Source organism: Pseudophryne corroboree, chromosome 1 (assembly GCF_028390025.1).
Source record: "Pseudophryne corroboree isolate aPseCor3 chromosome 1, aPseCor3.hap2, whole genome shotgun sequence".
In the NCBI taxonomy this organism is placed as follows: domain Eukaryota; kingdom Metazoa; phylum Chordata; class Amphibia; order Anura; family Myobatrachidae; genus Pseudophryne; species Pseudophryne corroboree.
Window position 1 is genome coordinate 576,775,515 of NC_086444.1, and position 22,008 is coordinate 576,797,522.

General features: G+C 45.2%; 1 protein-coding gene across 1 annotated transcript in view; it reads right to left on the reverse strand.

Moving 5' to 3' along the window:
- LOC134923354 (thioredoxin-like) overlaps positions 1-7,568 on the reverse strand; it is a 78,021-nt gene extending 70,453 nt beyond the window's left edge. The window contains exon 1 of the mRNA XM_063920748.1: positions 7,408-7,568. Within this exon, the coding sequence (XP_063776818.1) occupies positions 7,408-7,431 (24 nt within the window). The 5' untranslated portion in view covers positions 7,432-7,568. The remainder of the gene's footprint in view (positions 1-7,407) is intronic.
- Between the last annotated feature and the right edge of the window lie 14,440 nt (positions 7,569-22,008).

Genomic DNA, 22,008 nt, shown 5'->3' on the forward strand with positions numbered 1-22,008 from the left:
ATGCATGGTCTCCCCCCGCCCCCCCGCCAATAATATGTGATGGGACCCGGAAATGGCGCAGTAGGACCCAAATTTTCTAAAGTGTACTTGTACGACGGGGTAGGGCTTGACATGCGGGGTGGACTAGCCCTGTGCTGGGCGTCCTCCTGCATATCAGGGAAGCTGATCTTAGATGTGCTAAATTTAGCACATCTACGATCAGGTCTGAATCACTCCCAATATTTTGTTCTGATTTGCCTGGAAACAATAAATCGTGCAGATACTGTGGTGTACCTGGCCTTAAATCCAGAGCTTTACCCATGTGATAAACACCACGGCTAATTGAATCTGAAGCACAGACTATATTGTTAATGAATTGTGTCTATTTAGCATGATCTACTACTACTGTAAAGCCACACCTCCTGGCGTATTCCACTGCATATATTACTGTTGTCTCTAGGAATAAAACAGGCTGTTATTGCTACTCTTCAGTAGCTGTGCAAATCTTGCATATATGGCAAAACAAAGCTAAATGCTCCTTTTGTGGGGCTTATTTTACATAAGATTTTAATGCAAACTCCATGCACTTGGCAGACTTTATTTGAACTCTTCTTAGAACTACAGTAAATTACCTATATTACAGCTCACATATAAAACCCACAAATAAAGGTCAAAATTTGCAATTCACATAAAATGGTAGATGTTACAAAATGATAGGTACATTGCTTGGCCTGAATCTTGTGACAGCAATTAAGGTCAAAATCATGGAAAAAGCTTTTGTCAATAGGTTATGTCAGTGATTCTCAAACTTTTTTGAGTCACGGCACCCTAGAGTATCTGAATTTTTTTCACAGCACCCCTAGGCCAAAAGTTTCTTATTGAGAAATTTAGAAAGAAATATTAAATTAAATAAAATAAGAATTTACTCACCGGTAATTCTATTTCTCGTAGTCCGTAGTGGATGCTGGGACTCCGTAAGGACCATGGGGAATAGCGGCTCCGCAGGAGACTGGGCACAACTATAAAGAAAGCTTTAGACTACTGGTGTGCACTGGCTCCTCCCACTATGACCCTCCTCCAGACTACAGTTAGGATACTGTGCCCGGAAGAGCTGACACAATAAGGAAGGATTTTGAATCCCGGGTAAGACTCATACCAGCCACACCAATCACACCGTATAACTCGTGATACAATACCCAGTTAACAGTATGATAACAACTGAGCCTCTCAACAGACGGCTCAACAATAACCCTTTAGTTAAACAATAACTATATACAAGTATTGCAGACAATCCGCACTTGGGATGGGCGCCCAGCATCCACTACGGACTACGAGAAATAGAATTACCGGTGAGTAAATTCTTATTTTCTCTGACGTCCTAAGTGGATGCTGGGACTCCGTAAGGACCATGGGGATTATACCAAAGCTCCCAAACGGGCGGGAGAGTGCGGATGACTCTGCAGCACCGAATGGGTAAACTCTAGGTCCTCCTCAGCCAGGGTGTCAAACTTGTAGAATTTTGCAAATGTGTTTGACCCCGACCAAGTAGCTGCTCGGCAAAGTTGTAGAGCCGAGACCCCTCGGGCAGCCGCCCAAGAAGAGCCCACCTTCCTCGTGGAATGGGCTTTCACTGATTTAGGATGCGGCAGTCCAGCCACCGAATGTGCAAGCTGAATCGTACTACAGATCCAGCGAGCAATAGTCTGCTTTGAAGCAGGTGCACCCAACTTGTTGGGCGCATACAGGATAAATAGCGAGTCAGTCTTTCTGACTCCAGCTGTCCTGGAAACATAGATTTTCAGGGCCCTGACTACGTCCAACAACTTGGAAGCCTCCAAGTCTTTAGTAGCCGCAGGCACCACGATAGGTTGGTTCAGATGAAAAGCTGATACCACTTTAGGGAGAAACTGGGGACGAGTCCTCAATTCTGCCCTATCCATATGGAAAATCAGATAAGGGCTTTTACATGACAAAGCCGCCAATTCTGATACACGCCTGGCGGAAGCCAAGGCCAACAACATGACCACTTTCCACGTGAGATATTTCAAATCCACGGTTTTTAGTGGCTCAAACCAATGTGACTTTAGGAAATCCAACACCACGTTGAGATCCCAAGGTGCCACTGGAGGCACAAAAGGGGGCTGAATATGCAGCACTCCCTTAACAAAAGTCTGAACTTCAGGTAGTGAAGCCAGTTCTCTCTGGAAGAAAATCGATAGGGCCGAAATCTGGACCTTAATGGAACCCAATTTTAGGCCCATAGTCACCCCTGACTGCAGGAAGTGCAGAAATCGACCTAGCTGAAATTCCTCCGTTGGGGCCTTCCTGGCCTCACACCACGCAACATATTTTCGCCAAATGCGGTGATAATGGTTTGCGGTAACTTCTTTCCTAGCTTTAATCAGCATAGGAATGACTTCCTCCGGAATGCCCTTTTCCTTCAGGATCCGGTGTTCAACCGCCATGCCGTCAAACGCAGCCGCAGTAAGTCTTGGAACAGACAGGGCCCCTGCTGTAGCAGGTCCTGTCTGAGCGGCAGAGGCCATGGGTCCTCTGAGATCATTTCTTGAAGTTCCGGGTACCAAGCTCTTCTTGGCCAATCCGGAACAATGAGTATAGTTCTTACTCCTCTTCTCCTTATTATCCTCAGTACCTTTGGTATGAGAGGAAGAGGAGGGAACACATAAACCGACCGGTACACCCACGGTGTCACTAGAGCGTCCACAGCTATCGCCTGAGGGTCTCTCGACCTGGCGCAATATCTTTCTAGCTTTTTGTTTAGGCGGGACGCCATCATGTCCACCTGTGGCCTTTCCCAACGGTTTACAATCATTTGGAAGACTTCTGGATGAAGTCCCCACTCTCCCGGGTGGAGGTCGTGCCTGCTGAGGAAGTCTGCTTCCCAGTTGTCCACTCCCGGAATGAACACTGCTGACAGTGCTAACACGTGATTTTCGGCCCATCTGAGAATCCTTGTGGCTTCTGCCATCGCCGTCCTGCTTCTCGTGCCGCCCTGTCGGTTTACATGGGCGACCACCGTGATGTTGTCTGACTGAATCAGTACCGGCTGGTTTTGAAGTAGGGGTTTTGCCTGACTTAGGGCATTGTAAATGGCCCTCAGTTCCAGAATATTTATGTGCAGGGAAGTCTCCTGACTTGACCATAGTCCTTGGAAGTTTCTTCCCTGTGTGACTGCCCCCCAGCCTCGAAGGCTGGCATCCGTGGTCACCAGGACCCAGTCCTGTATGCCGAATTTGCGGCCCTCTTGAAGATGAGCACTCTGCAGCCACCACAGCAGAGACACCCTGGTCCTTGGAGACAGGGTTATCAGCCGATGCATCTGAAGATGCGATCCGGACCACTTGTCCAATAGGTCCCACTGAAAGGTTCTTGCATGGAACCTGCCGAATGGAATTGCTTCGTAGGAAGCTACCATCTTTCCCAGGATCCGCGTGCAGTGATGCACCGACACCTGTTTTGGTTTTAGGAGGCCTCTGACTAGAGATGACAGCTCCTTGGCCTTCTCCTCCGGGAGAAACACTTTTTTCTGTTCTGTGTCCAGAACCATCCCCAGGAACAGTAGACGTGTAGGGATCAGCTGTGACTTTGGAATATTTAGAACCCAGCCGTGCTGTTGTAGCACCTCCCGAGATAGTGCTACCCCGACCAACAACTGCTCCCTGGACCTCGCCTTTATCAGGAGATCGTCCAAGTACGGGATAATTAAAACTCCCTTCTTTCGAAGGAGTATCATCATTTCGGCCATTACCTTGGTAAAGACCCTCGGAGCCGTGGATAGACCTAACGGCAACGTCTGGAATTGGTAATGACAATCGTGTACCACAAATCTGAGGTACTCCTGGTGAGGATGGTAAATGGGGACATGCAGGTAAGCATCCTTGATGTCCAGTGATACCATGTAATCCCCCTCGTCCAGGCTTGCAATAATCGCCCTGAGCGATTCCATCTTGAACTTGAATTTTTTTATATATGTGTTCAAGGATTTCAAATTTAAAATGGGTCTCACCGAACCGTCCAGTTTCGGTACCACAAACATTGTGGAATAGTAACCCCGTCCTTGTTGAAGTAGGGCACCTTTACTATCACCTGTTGTGAATACAGCTTGTGAATTGCCTGTAACACTCCCTCCCTGCCTGAGGGAGTGGTTGGTAAGGCAGATTTGAGGAAACGGCGGGGGGGGAGACGTCTCGAATTCCAGCTTGTACCCCTGAGATACTATTTGAAAGATCCAGGGATCCACCCGTGAGCGAGCCCACTGATTGCTGAAATATTTGAGACGGGCCCCCACCGTACCTGGCTCCGCCTGTGGAGCCCCAGCGTCATGCTGTGGACTTAGAGGAAGCGGGGGAGGACTTTTGCTCCTGGGAACTGGCTGTATGCTGCAGCTTTTTCCCCCTACCTCTGCCTCTGGGCAGAAAGGACGCGCCCTTAACCCGCTTGCTCCCATTGGGCCGAAAGGACTGTACCTGATAATACGGTGCTTTCTTTGGCTGTGAGGGAACATGGGGTAAAAATGTAGACTTCCCAGCTGTTGCTGTGGAAACGAGGTCCGAGAGACTATCCCCGAACAACTCCTCACCCTTATAAGGCAGAACTTCCATGTGCCTTTTGGAATCTGCATCTCCTGTCCACTGCCGAGTCCATAACCCTCTCCTGGCAGAAATGGACATTGCACTAATTTTGGATGCCAGCCGGCAAATATCCCTCTGTGCATCCCTCATGTATAAAAGTGCGTCTTTAATATGCTCTACGGTTAGCAATATAGTGTCCCTGTCTAGGGTATCAATATTTTCCGACAGGGAATCTGACCACGCAGCTGCAGCACTGCACATCCATGCTGACGCAATAGCTGGTCTCAGTATAACACCTGTGTGTGTATATATAGACTTCAGGATATCCTCCTGCTTTCTATCAGCAGATTCCTTCAGGGCGGCCGTATCCGGAGACGGTAGTGCCACCTTCTTTGACAAGCGTGTGAGCGCTTTATCCACCCTAGGGGATGTTTCCCAGCGTGACCTATCCTCTGGCGGGAAAGGGTACGCCATTAGTAACCTCTTAGAAATTACCAGTTTCTTATCAGGAGAAGCCCACGCTTCTTCACACACGTCACCTAACTCCTCAGATGGAGGAAAAGCTACTGGTAGTTTTTTCTCTCCAAACATAATACCCTTTTTTTTTTTTGGTACCGGGGGTAACATCAGAAATGTGCAACACATTTTTCATTGCCTCAATCATGTAACGTGTGGCCCTATTGGAAGTTACATTAGTCTCATCGTCGTCGACACTGGAGTCAGTATCCGTGTCGACATCTGTGTCTGCCATCTGAGGTAGCAGGCGTTTTAGAGCCCCTGATGGCTTTTGAGACGCCTGAGCAGGCACAGGCTGAGAATCCGGCTGTCCCATAGTAGGTATGTCGTCAAACCTTTTATGCAAGGAGTCGACACTGTCGTGTAATTCCTTCCACAGAACCATCCACTCAGGTGTCGACCCCGCAGGGGGTGACATCACATTTACAGGCATTTGCTCCGCCTCCACATAAGCCTCCTCATCAAACATGTCGACACAGCCGTACCGACACACCGCATACACACAGGGAATGCTCTGACAGAGGACAGGACCCCACAAAGCCCTTTGGGGAGACAGAGAGAGAGTATGCCAGCACACACCAGAGCGCTATATAATACAGGGACTAACTGAATTATATCCCCTTATAGCTGCTATATATATATATATATATATATATATATATATATACTGCGCCTAAATTTAGTGCCCCCCCCCTCTCTTTTTTACCCTTCTGTAGTTGTAGACTGCAGGGGAGAGCCAGGGAGCTTCCTTCCAGCGGAGCTGTGAGGGAAAAATGGCGCCAGTGTGCTGAGGGAGTTAGCCCCGCCCCTTTTTCGTCGGACTTCTCCCGCGTTTTTGAAACTCTGGCAGGGGTATTAATTTACACCTATATAGCCTCTGGGACTATATATGGTGTATATTTGCCAGCCAAGGTGTGTAATATTGCCCTCAGGGCGCCCCCCCCCCCCCCCCCAGCGCCCTGCACCCATCAGTGACCGGAGTGTGAGGTGTACATGAGGAGCAATGGCGCACAGCTGCAGTGCTGTGCGCTACCTTGGTGAAGACCGAAGTCTTCTGCCGCCGATTTTCCGGACCTCTTCATGCTTCTGGCTCTGTAAGGGGGACGGCGGCGCGGCTCCGGGAACGAACATCAAGGTCGGGTCCTGCGGTCGATCCCTCTGGAGCTAATGGTGTTCAGTAGCCTAAGAAGCCCAAACTACCACCTGTTAGGTAGGTTCGCTTCTTCTCCCCTTAGTCCCTCGCTGCAGTGAGTCTGTTGCCAGCAGATCTCACTGTAAAATAAAAAACCTAAATATACTTTCTTTCTAGGAGCTCAGGAGAGCCCCTAGTGTGCATCCAGCTCAGCCGGGCACAAGATTCTAACTGGAGTCTGGAGGAGGGTCATAGTGGGAGGAGCCAGTGCACACCAGTAGTCTAAAGCTTTCTTTATAGTTGTGCCCAGTCTTCTGCGGAGCCGCTATTCCCCATGGTCCTTACGGAGTCCCAGCATCCACTTAGGACGTCAGAGAAATTGTATTTATAGGTCATCTTTATGGTCAATTGTGTGATGAGGGACAGCATTTGCTTCTGTTTGTCCACATATTTTTTGCCATTACATTGACCATAAATAAATTTGAATTGGTCCTGGATCACCAACCTGAGGCACCCATGCAAGTGTCTTGCGGCACCCCAGGGTACCACAGCACACAGTTTGGTAACCACTGGGTTATGTAAATTGTTTTGACATTTGGAATGACACAGATCTGAGGGCCTAATATTTACTAGGCCGTGGATTGTAGGCTTGCGAGCAGGGCCCTCCTACCTCTTGGATAATATCCACTCTTTCTTTATGACTACGTTTGTTCCCAACGCTAAAGCGCTGCGCACTATGCTGGCAATCTATATAATAATTGGCTACGGTTTGTCCTGTCTCCCAGATGTGCGGTGGGAGTGTGAACCCATCCCCAGCGGAACCCGTGTAGCGACAACAGGTCAGACCGGCTGGAGGGGACAGAGGACCATGCTGCCCTGTGAACAGGGTAAGTATACAGCAGTGAATGGGGTGGGCAGAGAGGGGAGGGTGATGCAGCATATGCCAGGTCCCTTTTCTAGTACATAAATAAGAAATAATAGGAGTATACTACTGGCAGCCCTGATGCCCAACTCCAACCTACCATCATCAGGCTGGCATTCCAATACTCTCACCCAGAGAGGACACTAGCTCTCTCCATACAACTGTATAACTATACGGGCCGTGTGTGACACTTGGAGCTGCGCTACTACAGCATCACTGCTGCTACACGCCATCTGTATAGGAGATCACGCAGATCAGACACTTACCAGAGACTCAATATACTTCACCATGATAGCGCCGTGCCGCTGCTCTCGCTCCGGTGTATAGCGGGGTTGGGTATACGTCAGTAATGTACAGTGCCCGCGCAGCCGCCGCTGATAGAATCAGCATATGTTCATGAAGCAGCAATTTGTGGGCGAGAATTGTCAGTCATCGCTGGATCCGCCCCTCCTAGGAAGCTGGATCCAATCGGTACTAAGCGCAGGTGGGCGTCTCCCTCTATAGGGCGCAGCCTCGCACACACACTCGTCATCGTCACTGCAGTGCAGCATCGATCAGAGCCTGGCTGACTGTGGTCTCTCCTGTCTGATCTCCTCTATGTGTACTGTGCTGTAGTTAGCTAGACCTGGCTTGCCATATGATACTATGGTAGATGCTAGAATCAAGTGGGCTAAGGGACCTTTTCCGTAAGGGGGAGGAGTTACGACGCAAGGGGGAGGAGCTAGTCCAGCGGGATAGTTCCTCTACTATCCACTCCACCAACTATTACCTTTAGTAATTAGGTGGTGAGCGAAGCGGAGCGGAGCGAGCCACCGTGCCCGAAGCGTGGCGAGCGAAGCGAGCCCGCGAGGGTACTTTTCGGGTACCCTGTTCGCCCGTAGCTCCTCCCCCTGGTGACGTAGCTCCTCCCCTCAATACGTCACAAGGTCCCTTCAGCCCCTCCGATATAGAACCAACCATGATACTATCCCTTTAATCCAGGACACTAATGATTTAGCCAAAAGAAAATAGTATTCCCTATCGTGGGCACACACGGACAGTTATGTTCACGTATTTACAGAAAGTCACCCATCATTTCCATAGATGACCAATAATTCTAAAATATAACTTTTATTTCTTAATATAAAACATATGTGAAAATATGGTGCAAGTGAAACAAATTGTGTGAGAAATAATAAAGTGAAATACAATGCTTACCCACTGTAATTTTTTTGTTTCCTCACTAGCTCTAGTGTTCTTATACAATGTTTCAGTATTTGTAACAATATAGCTTGTTAAGTGTCTCCCACAGACACATACTGTATGTATCATTTGGGCTTATAGCTCCTGTATGTAGCATTCATTCAAGGTCTAAATTACCACCAGTATCTATGTTAAATTCTGTGCTTACAGTGTGCGCATCACTGTGTTAAAGCAGAATATTTATCTTATATAATACCCTTTATGAGGTCTAAGAACACTGTACGCTAACTACGTATGAAGTACCGTAAGGGTACGCACGTTGCGTAACAATCGCTTAGCCGTGGTCGAGACGCTCAAGCGTTACGTTCGCTCACGGCCAAGAGATCACTGGCAGGCACGCTATTGGCTGCCGACTACCGTAATGATTCGCTATAGCGATGCGACCGCTCGAGACCACGAGGAGATCACCAGCGGCGCATACGCTCACAATGTAAAACCTTTATATCTAAACCATAAACAGTGTATTATGCAGTAAACCCTTTGTGTAGTGATATGGTGTAAATGCAACACAGTATAACCTTACTAGTTTAAAAGCAGTTTGAGCGTCACCGACGCTCTGAGAATACTTAACTCTATAAGAAATACACAGATACCTGGGCTTAGGGTCCAACGCCTAATATATATATATTTTGAATGATATACTTGCAAAAGAATTAATACACATACAAATCATACACTACAACATAACATAGACTAACTAACCAGGTAACTACACAGTAAATACAATACAATTAAGTTTAAGACAAAAATGAGAGAAAGAGAAGAGAGAGAAAGATATGGCCCATAATAACAAGAGAGAAACAGTATGATTACGGAGAAAAACTTACGCACAAAGGAAACGATCGCATGCGCCTCTGGACATCCAGCTCCCGATTTTCAGCAATGATAACCGTTGAAGAGTGAGCTGGATGTGATCGGCCTTTCTATTTATGCCCCACACACAATGCAATTCAATGGTCCCTACAATCTCATTGTTCATTGGACACAGGAATTCCTCCTCGCATTATAACAAAAGGTCATAGGTTGATTCATACAGGTGGGCTGTGACTATTTCCAACAGCTCAGGTGGGAGGGAAACTGGGTTTCCCGCCGCATGGGTAATAAAGTGCAAATAAAGTAAATGTTCATAAACTTCTTATGTCCATAACTATTCGCACGAGCGATTGATCTGCTTCAAACCAACACCGGAATATTTCTAATTAAATATTCTTCCGATGGATACTAAACACCACTGTATTACTCCTGTCTGACCCTTCGTATCAAACAAAGAGGGATTTCTCTGTTCATGAACATTCTATATTAACCAAACTTTCAGAATCTATCAAAGGGACCATGATCTACAAAATACATTATATAGTGAAAATATGTAACGATTGAGTCGCACGCTACGATCACATAAACTCTACCGTAAATACGCATACCGTGCACCTGCGGGTGCACGCACCAGCGGGTATGCGTACGCACGGGAGAGCGTACGCATGCGCAGCACGGACCTGTGTGAGGTGCAAATATGGTAGTGTGCATAGAGATATTTTTCTGACTTTGACAGTCCACCCTTTGGCAGTCAACAATAACTAGAAAAGAAAGAGATCACAAAACGGAGACCGTTTGTGATAACCCGGCGCTGTAATAGTGTAAATAGTTATATATTTGAGATGTTTCAGCAGCTAAGCATAAACAACTTGCCAGGTTGCAACGTTAAAATCTAGAGAGAAAAAAAGGAGGGGAGTATGCTTTGCGCTTGAAACAATATATCAAAAATTATATGTGCAGTCGGACAAAGAAGATAGACTCAGTACAACTTCAAAATGATAATAAAAAAACACTTTTATGGTATCAATTAAAGCAGAATATGCCACATATAGAATGAATTAAAATAATGACAGTTTTACAATTTGTTAGATAAACTAAACTGAAAATAAAAATAAACATAAGAATAAAAATAAAACAGTTAAATGATTATATTCAAATGGTGATAATAAAAAAATCACAACACTGGCGTCCCAGTGTATTATTTTGGGTTTGTAATTCCCGCAGGGATAATTGACAGTCTCACAGTCTCAGATATTAATATAGTTCTTTAAAGGAAAGGTGCAATCTGTAATTAATGCTCCCGTGCTGGTTCCTGCATTAGTGTAGAAACAGGGTCCTCATTAGATGAAATACACGAGGAGTAATAATGTGTGCTTTATTTCCTGTTATAATTACAGCTGGTAGTTGCCGTCTTTCCCGGTAAGGTTTTGTTAATTATAAATATAGCAGCAATGTTCAATTTAGATGGATTTAGCCGCCGTGAACAAACTACTGGGAACAGGTGTTAGGCCCCACAGCGGGGGTCACACAGAACTCACCCGACCAGTGTTTGTACAGCCGTGCGGCAATGATGAATCCAGCGTGCGGCAAAAAGCTGTGACCGAAGCTGTCACGGTTATGCTGAGCTGCGGACTGGGTCCTTTCGGCGGGTATCACCAAGTGAGAAGTGTATCGAGAGTGGACGCCCACTCTCGATACACAGCTTCGGTCACAGCTTTTTGCCGCACGCTGGATTCATCATTGCCGCACGGCTGTACAAACACTGGTCGGGTGAGTTCTGTGTGACCCCCGCTGTGGGGCCTAACACCTGTTCCCAGTAGTTTGTTCACGGCGGCTAAATCCATCTAAATTGAACATTGCTGCTATATTTATAATTAACAAAACCTTACCGGGAAAGACGGCAACTACCAGCTGTAATTATAACAGGAAATAAAGCACACATTATTACTCCTCGTGTATTTCATCTAATGAGGACCCTGTTTCTACACTAATGCAGGAACCAGCACGGGAGCATTAATTACAGATTGCACCTTTCCTTTAAAGAACTATATTAATATCTGAGACTGTGAGACTGTCAATTATCCCTGCGGGAATTACAAACCCAAAATAATACACTGGGACGCCAGTGTTGTGATTTTTTTATTATCACCATTTGAATATAATCATTTAACTGTTTTATTTTTATTCTTATGTTTATTTTTATTTTCAGTTTAGTTTATCTAACAAATTGTAAAACTGTCATTATTTTAATTCATTCTATATGTGGCATATTCTGCTTTAATTGATACCATAAAAGTGTTTTTTTATTATCATTTTGAAGTTGTACTGAGTCTATCTTCTTTGTCCGACTGCACATATAATTTTTGATATATTGTTTCAAGCGCAAAGCATACTCCCCTCCTTTTTTTCTCTCTAGTCAACAATAACTGCCACTTCCTGAAAACATTTCAAAAAGAGAAAAATATATGTTAGGGGTTAATACATTTACATGGTTGGGTAAGGGAGGAGAGGAGAAGGTAGGAAAAGGGTATGACCTAGTGAGATAGCAGAAGCATGTGTGTATGAATCCGTGCTTGGGGGTCATGTATCATCGTGCCGTACGTGTTTTAAATCAAGCTTCGAGGTATTGCGAAGTATACATTTGAATTCCTTCTTATCCCGTGGTACGGGTCTGTGGATGGGCTGTCAAACTTTACCGAGCTCTTTTCGGCTTTGGTGGTAACAAAATGGGGGAGCACATTTTAGTTGATGATACATGAATGGGGGAGATATGTGATTGCTGATATCTGTGCCTGTATTCCCTATCGACTATGTGTGTCATTACCTGAGGGTTGTAGAAATGAAGAAAAGACATAATTACGGTAAATGCGGTGGTATTCTATGTCAGGTAAATGTACATTCGTCGATTGAGGTCTTGTTTGGTGTCTGTTGAATGCAGTCTTCTTTGTGCTTTTGCTCATAAGGTGCGAGCAAAGCTGTCAATGTCCATAGATTTACCAAAGTGTTGGGCTAGCGTAATTTTAAAATTTCTAGGGAAACTGGGGATCCATGGCATAGTTCATCAAAAATCTGTGTATCAGGTTGTCAAAACTTCTTCTTTAATCCATCTGTTGTCTGTATATCGGCTCATCAAATTCCTCGTCCAAGTGGGTCTTTTTACCTTGGAGGAAACGGAAAAACAGGTGAAAGAAACGGACCGTAGAAATCGCATTTTCATCACATCATTGTTTCTACATTTGGGTCATAAACCAAGTCCATTGGAATTACAGTTTCCTCACTCCTTAAACTCATTACCCTAGTACGATGATTGCACCTCATTAAAGCCTGACCGCATCTAAATATCAAACCAATCGTTATGATAACACCTAAGATACATAGGAGAAACTTCCCAACATCCATTATAACTCCTTGGGCCCATTCTCCTAAACCGGAGAACCAATTTCGCGGGTTCAACCATGACACCCAACCAGTCAGCTCATTACTCACAGCAGCAAGGGTGAGATTGTGTCTTCTGCGAAATTCCCACTTTAGTTGGAGAATATCGTCCATCTTTTGGTCTATGACCTCGACCGGGTCCTCGGTGCTATTCGTAATATATGTGCAACATTTCACGCCGTATTGTGTTGCCAGTGTGACACAATATCCGCCTGTTACTGCTGTGAGGTAATTAAGAACCATTCTATGCTGGACTAGTTCTGTTTTGTAAGCCTGAAGTTCCCTTCCAGTATACCTAAACGTGTCATCATACATTTCAGTGATATTATCTAACAAATTGGCGAGCGCAGAAATGTATTTATAATTCAGCACTCCTCTAGCGGTGCGGGTGAAATCTAACGCGATTAAGAATTGAATCCCGGTGGATTCACTTATCAGATCAGAGGCCGGATGCTCTGTCTTCTCTATCAGGTGCCTTTTAACAACGTGCTCGTAATGGGTGTGAGTATAAGGAGCTTGGGCACCACGGTGTATGTCTTTCATTTTGTCATGTGATACAGTCATTACTTCAGGCAGTACTTTTCCAATGTAACACAATCCTTCAGAGTTTGGGGCAAGCCACTTATACGCCTTTCTCCCGCATATGAAATATGCATCATCGGGGAGAACATATGGGACGGAGTAGGACATAACCATATTACACACCTTCCATGTGAAATCTCCTAACCCTAATTCTTCCATCTGCTTAGTACACGTATCGGGTTGTACGATATGTGCACAGTATCCTGGTGATACCTCTCCAACTCTCGTAATCCTATTTCCTAAGGTATACCTATACCGGAAAGATTTTCCTCTACTGGCTATGTGGCGTATAAGCTCTGTATCTGTAGGCATTCTATCTGCTCTGTGTGAAAAGGTCATGGTTTGATTACTCCATGACACTTCCCAATTTCCCGGCTTTCGGGGATTGGAGATGTTAAAACATAATAGGGACCTATCCACATGGTATTGGTGGAGCTTCAAACTAGGAGGACTGGAGATATTAAACCTTCTGTCCACCGGTCTCCCACCACTTAACTCAAGTACCTCCCCTAACGTTAAAGGAAATGGTACTAGCCCTGATTTGCTATGACCTTGAGGTACTTGAGAGCATACCCAACAATCTGTTTTATTTAACACACTACCCACTAAAGAGTGATAGTCACTCAAGGGATGCCGGTCCATATGGATATTAAAACTGGATTGGCATTTCTTTATGCACCCATCCTCAATGACATTGTTACAAAGCCGACAGATACAGTTTTCTTCAGCTAACAATCCTTCACAATTCCTTCTATGGTCAATGCTATCGGATCGTTTTCTGATACTCGCCTTTGCTTGTTGATTATGTTGTTCTCGGAAAACTACGCCTCCATTTCTGTCATCAGAACCCATTCCAGAACCTCTCTCGAACTCCATGGTACTCTCGCCGGAACAGACTGCTCTGGTCAACATCATGGTCAACAGGAAAATCCGGATCACAGTCTCTTGGGGCAAGTCCATCTTGTAGGAGGAAACGGAGAAGAATGAGAAGGGGGAAAAAATAATTTGAGAGAGAGGGGATGGGAAGTTGGAGAAAAACAATAAAAGGGAACAGGGGATCGACAACTGCTTTTGATCTTGTGGTTCTCGATGCTCAGGTGCCGCCTTAGTCCTCCTGGAACAGACACTCTAGTGATACAACCTCTACCGTCTGTTCCTTATCACAGAACTTCTCTGGATCAACGACCTTCTTACAGTGGGACGAATGAACCCAAGTCTCTCTCTCAGCAACCTTCAATGCTGTAGTGCTAGTCAATAAGACCTGGTATGGTCCTTCCCATCTGTCAATAAGGCAACCTGAGCGTAGAAAATTCCGTATCATTACATAATCCCCAGGTTCAATGTCATGACAATTACTATCTGGTAAGTCAGGAATCACTAACTTCAGATTATCATTTTGATTCCTTAACTGTTTACTCATGTTAATCAAGTATTTTACAGTCACTTCATTGTTACACTTCAAATCATCCTGAGGGTTAATCATAACATGCGGTTGTCGACCAAACAAGATTTCAAAGGGAGACAGATTAAGAGGGGACCTGGGAGTGGTTCTGATGCTGTACAGTACAATGGGTAAAGCTTCTGGCCATGTCAATCCTGTCTCTGCCATCACTTTACTCAGTTTATTTTTAATAGTGCTGTTCACTCTTTCCACTTTCGCACTCGCCTGTGGACGATATGGAGTGTGCAGCTTGCTATCAATTCCCATCAATTTACACATTCCTTGGAAGACATCACCTGTAAAATGGGTACCCCTATCACTTTCGATAATTCTAGGGATACCATATCTACATACAAATTCCTGCACAATTTTCTTAGCAGTAAACATAGCGGTATTTGTGGCCGCCGGAAATGCTTCGACCCAATTTGAGAAAACATCTATACAAACAAGTACATATTTCAAATTTCGACAAGGGGGTAATTGAATAAAGTCAATCTGTATTACCTGGAAAGGGCCGCCGGCAGGTGGGATATGGGATGGTTCTGTAGGTATTGCCTTTCCAATATTCTTTCTCAAACAGGTAAGGCATGACATGGCTCTTTTACTCGCATGAGAGGAGAATCCTGGGGCGCACCAATATGCTCTTACCAACTTGCACATCCCTTCCCTGCCCAGATGAGTCAGCCCGTGAGCTGCCTCAGCTAAACATGGAAGATATGCTCTGGGGGCCACCGGTTTACCTTGTCCATCCGTCCAGAGTCCTGAGGACTCCTGGCCATATCCCTTTGCCTTCCAGACTGCCTTTTCCTGTGTGGAACACAAATTTTGCATCTCACACAACTTCTGTGTGTTGATGGTATTAAATACCATCAGTTGTGTGGTGTCTGTCTGTCTGGGGGTACCAGCTGCTAATTTAGCCGCTTCGTCTGCTCGGCTGTTACCAAGTGATATTGGGTCTTGGCTATATGTGTGTGCTTTACATTTGATAACAGCCACTCTGTCGGGTTCCTGTATCGCTGTTAGAAGCCTTTTTATGTGAGCTGCATGCGCCACCGGTGTACCAGCTGCCGTCATGAAATTTCTGAGGCGCCATAGGGCTCCGAAATCATGGACTACCCCGAATGCGTATCTAGAATCGGTGTAGATATTGGCTGATTTGCCCTTAGCCAATTCACATGCTCTGGTTAGGGCGACCAGTTCAGCAACCTGGGCTGAGTGAGGTGGGCCTAGCGGTTCCGCTTCTATGGTGCCTTGGTCATCTACGACTGCGTATCCAGTACACAAGTCTCCCGAGTCTGACTGTCTATGACAACTACCGTCCGTGTAGAACGTAAGTTCTGCATCTTCCAGTGGGTTGTCACTGATGTCAGGCCTTGCGGTAAAAATTTGGGTCAAATATTCCATACAATCATGAGTGTCTTCCTTTGTATTAAATCCTCCTTCCCCACCACTCTCATCTTCCACCCTTTGTGCCTGTCCAGGCACACCTGGGAGATATGTTGCAGGGTTTAATGCACTGCATCTCCTTATGGTGATGTTTACGGGGGCCATTAGTGCCAATTCCCATCTTGTAAACCGCGCTGATGAGACATGTCTGGTTTGGGCAGAATTTAACAAGGCTGACACTGCATGTGGTGTATGAATTGTGAGGTTGTGACCTAGCACGACGTCTTCGCTTTTCGTTACTAGCAATGCTATCGCAGCAACGCTTCGCAAGCATGTGGGGAGGGATCGCGCTACCGTATCTAGCTGAGCGCTGTAGTATGCTACCGGCCTGCTGGCATCACCGTGCTTTTGGGTTAGTACACCTGCCGCGCAACCAGCACTTTCTGTTCCGTATAGTTCAAAGGGTTTCCCATAGTCAGGCATACCTAATGCTGGTGCCTGCGTTAGGCACTGTTTAAGTCTCTCAAATGCTGTCTCAGACTCGTCTGTATGCGAAATCCGATCAGGTTTGTTTGAGGAGACCATCTCCTGCAAGGGTAACGCTAGGATGGAAAACCCTGGGATCCAATTACGGCAATACCCACACATTCCTAAAAATGTTCTGATCTGTTGCTGGGTTTGTGGCAGAGTCATGTCTCTAATTGCTTGAATTCTATCAGCGGTCAGGTGTCTCAGTCCTTGTGTTAAATAGTGTCCCAAATATTTTACCTTAGTTTGGCATAATTGCAACTTGTCTTTGGAAACCTTGTGTCCTGTGTCTGAAAGATGAAACAGGAGCTGTTTCGTATCCTTCAGGGATGCTTCCAATGAATCAGAACACAGTAGTAGATCATCCACGTACTGTATTAATACTGATCCACTCACTGGTTGGAAAGACTGTAAACAATCATGCAAAGCCTGAGAAAATATACTTGGACTATCTATGAATCCTTGTGGTAATCGAGTCCATGTGTATTGGACTCCTCTGTATGTGAATGCAAACAAATATTGACTGTCAGGGTGCAGAGGTACCGAAAAGAAAGCGGAGCAGAGGTCAATAACAGTGAAAAATTTCGCAGTGGGAGGGATTTGCATTAGGATGACAGCTGGATTTGGCACTACGGGGAACTGACTCTCAACTATTTTGTTAATCCCCCTTAGATCCTGCACTAGCCGGTAACCCCTCCCCCCACTCTTTTTAACAGGGAAGATGGGACTATTGGCAGTGCTGGACGTTCTTACCAGAATGCCCTGTTGTAGCAAGCGCTCTATTACGGGATAAACTCCTAACTCCACCTCTGGCTTCAGAGGGTACTGTGGGATTTTTGGAGCTATCCTACCATCTTTTACTTGTACAACTACCGGAGCTACGTTTGCCATTAATCCAGTGTCCTGTCCATCTTTTGTCCAAAGTGACTCTGGTATCTGAGATGTCATTTCTTCTACTTGGGAGGGAGTCCTATTTGTCATAATGGTATGTGACATTAATTTTGACGGGGAGTCTAACATGTCTCGTACTTCCTGAGCGTGATTCTCAGGTATGTCCAAGAATACACCTTCAGGAGTACAATAAATGACGCACCCCATTTTACACAATAAGTCTCTACCCAGGAGATTGGTCAGTGCCGATGCAGCCAGCAAAAAGGAATGCTTGGTATGTAACGGCCCTACTGTAATCTCGGCTGGTTTGCTAACAGGGTAGTGCTGGACTACTCCCGTTACCCCTATGGCTGGAATTGTCTTACCAGTGGTTCTCATGCCCACTGTCGAATTTATCACTGATTTGGCCGCCCCTGTGTCTACAAGAAAGTTTAATGATTTACCAGCTACATTGATTGCAATTTCTGGTTCACTCCCAAGGCTTGCAATCAATTTTACTGGCTGCAGATTACAGGTATGGCCACACCCCTATTGGGTATGGTGACCTCCCTGAATCCCGCTGGCAGCAACTACTTGTGAGGGAGTTAGCTGGGAACTACCAGAGGTTTGCCAATCTCTGTTTGGGGGGTATCTTTTTGTTTCCCCTGCATGTGGCTCATAACTCCGTTTCTGCGGACCCTGCTCCCAATGTCGTGTGTCGTGTCGTTGTCTAGGGGGTTGATAAGATTTTTGTACATTTCTCGATCTACAGTCTCGTGCAAAGTGTCCCTGTCTGTGACAAGAATAACATGTTACCACATTTGACTTACCCACAGGGTTTGGTGATGTTAACACAGGCTGTTTTGTGGTCAGGGCCTGTATACTTACTGCCATTAACTTATCACTTTGTTGTTCCCTGTGTCTGGTGATGTTCCTATCGTGATCAATAGCAGCCTCTCTCAAAGTAGCCACAGACAGACCTCGCCAACATGGTTGTGTGGTCTGTACCCTAGTCTTTAATGATTCTTTTAAACCATCCATCAGTACCGATACTGCTACTTCTCGATGGTTTATGTTTGTTTTAATGTCCTCTATGCCTGTGTATTTTGCCATTTCTGATAATGCTCTGTGAAAATACTCTGCAGCTGTTTCTGACTCCTTCTGTTTAATGGAGAATATTTTGTTCCATTTAACTACGGCTGGGAAATACTCCTTTAACTGTAAGCTTATTCTTTTTACATTGTCTTTGTTGTACACATCTGTAAGAGGTACATCCTGATCTAATCCACAGTCAGCTAAAAATTGAGTTGCGTCAACATTGGAGGGTAAACATGCTCTCAGCAATATCTGCCAGTCTTTGTTGTTGGGCTCTACAGTGTTACCTAGGTCTCTGATGTATTTTTGGCTGGCAACTAAGTCTTTTCTAGGGTCAGGGAATTCAGACACTATGGTCCTTAATTCCATTCTGGAAAATGGGCTATACATGGCAATGTTCCTCACAGGGGTGACTCCTGATGTGTCAGTTTTCCCATTTGGAACAGCTATTACCCTAACAGGATTAACTCTAACAACATCACTCTGTGTGGGTTCTACAGCCTGTGGTGAAATGGCTTCAGCATAGTGTATGGTGCCGTACTTACCTGTAGATACGACCTCACCTATCCCTCCGCTAGGGGCCCTTGTTACTAATCTCGTGGGTGGAGCTGTGCCTACTGTGGTCTCTGCTATGGTGGCTGCTAGAGAGAGCGCTGAAATTGTTGCCGATTCGTCTTCTTGATCACACTCCTGAGGAAAGTTCAAAACAGGGTACAACTTGCACGGGTTAATACTTGCATTGGTTAATTGGTTAACATTATCTTTAACATTTACACAGTTGCTAAGTGTTTGTGTGTTACACCTTAGTGCGTCATTCTCCGCAACCAATTTCTCTCCCGATATATATGGTGGCGGTGGGGCCGTGGCTATCAGTTTTCTGATTGAGCCAGATCCCGCCGCCTGAGCCAATCCTCTCTGTATGTCACCCTCCTGTTGCCACAACTGCAAATAATCATAATGCTTGATTCGTCTCTTTGCTGATTTAATGAGACATATCCTTCTCCTTAAATTCGTTAACACTTCTGTGCTGAAGCTACCTACTCTTGGGAATTTCTCCCCGTCATGTACTGTCATTCTCTCCCATTCATCACATAAAACCTCTGTGTGTGAACCGTATTTTTCACACATCACGTATCTTGCCGACCCGACTGGTCGGTTCACTGAATCAACCCGAACCGAGGTTGATCGCCCCCTACCTGAACAAGTGGCCCCCATAGTTCGAAGGTGTTGCTTTATTCAGCCAACCCTTACGCAAACCAAAATGTTCAAAATAGGCTGATGGTGGCGATTTACCGAGTACCCCACTCACTCGCCCACGCCGACCAATACGACCTGATCACACCGATATGGTGCTGGCGTACTCGACCCAGGGCCCCTGCGACCTGAACCTCTATTTACTGGAACCTGTGAGGGTGATCCGAAGAACACTTACTCTTTCCAGTAACTATTGGTTGTTGGATAGTTCCTGAGTGAGCAGCGAACTTCCCTTAAAATAAAAAAATTACACAAATCACGTTAGAATGTACAAATAGCGTTTATGACCTTCGTACACAAATAGTACCGGTCAGGTTTACTAATGTACACAATTACGTGCGGTACAATCGTTCAGCACATAAGCAACTAATCTTATGTACGGAGCGACCAGTGGAATCGAAAATTGCGGCTGCGAATTCCTTCAGCAAGAGCTTGTATGGCCTATATGGGTGTTGCACCAACCCTTTCTTGGTGTTGTGCCTGTGGACTGTATAGCGGACTTCCTTGTCTGCTGTACCTGAACCTGCTGGTCTGCTATGACCTCCTGGTCTGTTACAGTATGACCTCCTGGTCTGCTACACTCTAATGCTCAAATTGTATGTTTTAACCAGGGATGCCTCCCTAGCCACCATGTACGTCACTTACACGCATGTACCTCACGAGAACTCGACTTTTCTTGTGGTTCAACCTGTAAAATTGTATACAACACACTCACTCACCACATGTACACTTTTGTTTCTATTTCTATTTCTGCGCAGAAATTTCTCTTTAGACCAGATGTGTTACAAATTAGGAGAAGGATCTATTAATTTAAATTTCGAATTTAAAATAAATTTGTGCGATTTATCGCCTGGCGTTATTTACCGCGTGGCGCTACTTATCGCGTTGAGAGGAGAGAAAAAAAACTTGTGATTTGAGTTACGTGGGCGTACCCGTACGCTCCGTTGCGTAATATACGCTGCGTGCGTCGGCCTTTGGTTTGCGTGCACAAATCTCAGTCCTTGTTAGAGACACGTGTACGCAAAATAAAGATCCACCGTAACACAATTTATACGTTTATCAATGTAGATGATCCTTGATCATCTACTGCGCACCACACTGACTTCGCCTTGTCTCTCAGGCAGAGCTGTGTGTTTGTCTATACTTTAACTATATTACCTTTACTCTTAAACTTTGAAATAGTGGCAAATCTCTCTTAGCACGTTTATCAACTATATAATAGCGAACAGGAGAGTGATATACGAAAATACACGAATGAAAAGAAATGCAGATATGCGTGCGTGTGTACGCAAGACAGAAAAATAAACAGTTTTAAAAGAGACTAGCGTGTTGTTCTTACCTCCGGTTCCCGGATTCCTTCAGCACCCTTTACTAAGAGAAGCAGACGCTTATCCAAACAGCACTACGAGGAATATGATCTCCCGCCCTTTGCTGCTGGATAATGTCTGCTGTAATTACCTAGTGCAGATATGTGAAGGACAGGACGAGCCCGCAATTGTTAAAGCAGAATATTTATCTTATATAATACCCTTTATGAGGTCTAAGAACACTGTACGCTAACTACGTATGAAGTACCGTAAGGGTACGCACGTTGCGTAACAATCGCTTAGCCGTGGTCGAGACGCTCAAGCGTTACGTTCGCTCACGGCCAAGAGATCACTGGCAGGCACGCTATTGGCTGCCGACTACCGTAATGATTCGCTATAGCGATGCGACCGCTCGAGACCACGAGGAGATCACCAGCGGCGCATACGCTCACAATGTAAAACCTTTATATCTAAACCATAAACAGTGTATTATGCAGTAAACCCTTTGTGTAGTGATATGGTGTAAATGCAACACAGTATAACCTTACTAGTTTAAAAGCAGTTTGAGCGTCACCGACGCTCTGAGAATACTTAACTCTATAAGAAATACACAGATACCTGGGCTTAGGGTCCAACGCCTAATATATATATATTTTGAATGATATACTTGCAAAAGAATTAATACACATACAAATCATACACTACAACATAACATAGACTAACTAACCAGGTAACTACACAGTAAATACAATACAATTAAGTTTAAGACAAAAATGAGAGAAAGAGAAGAGAGAGAAAGATATGGCCCATAATAACAAGAGAGAAACAGTATGATTACGGAGAAAAACTTACGCACAAAGGAAACGATCGCATGCGCCTCTGGACATCCAGCTCCCGATTTTCAGCAATGATAA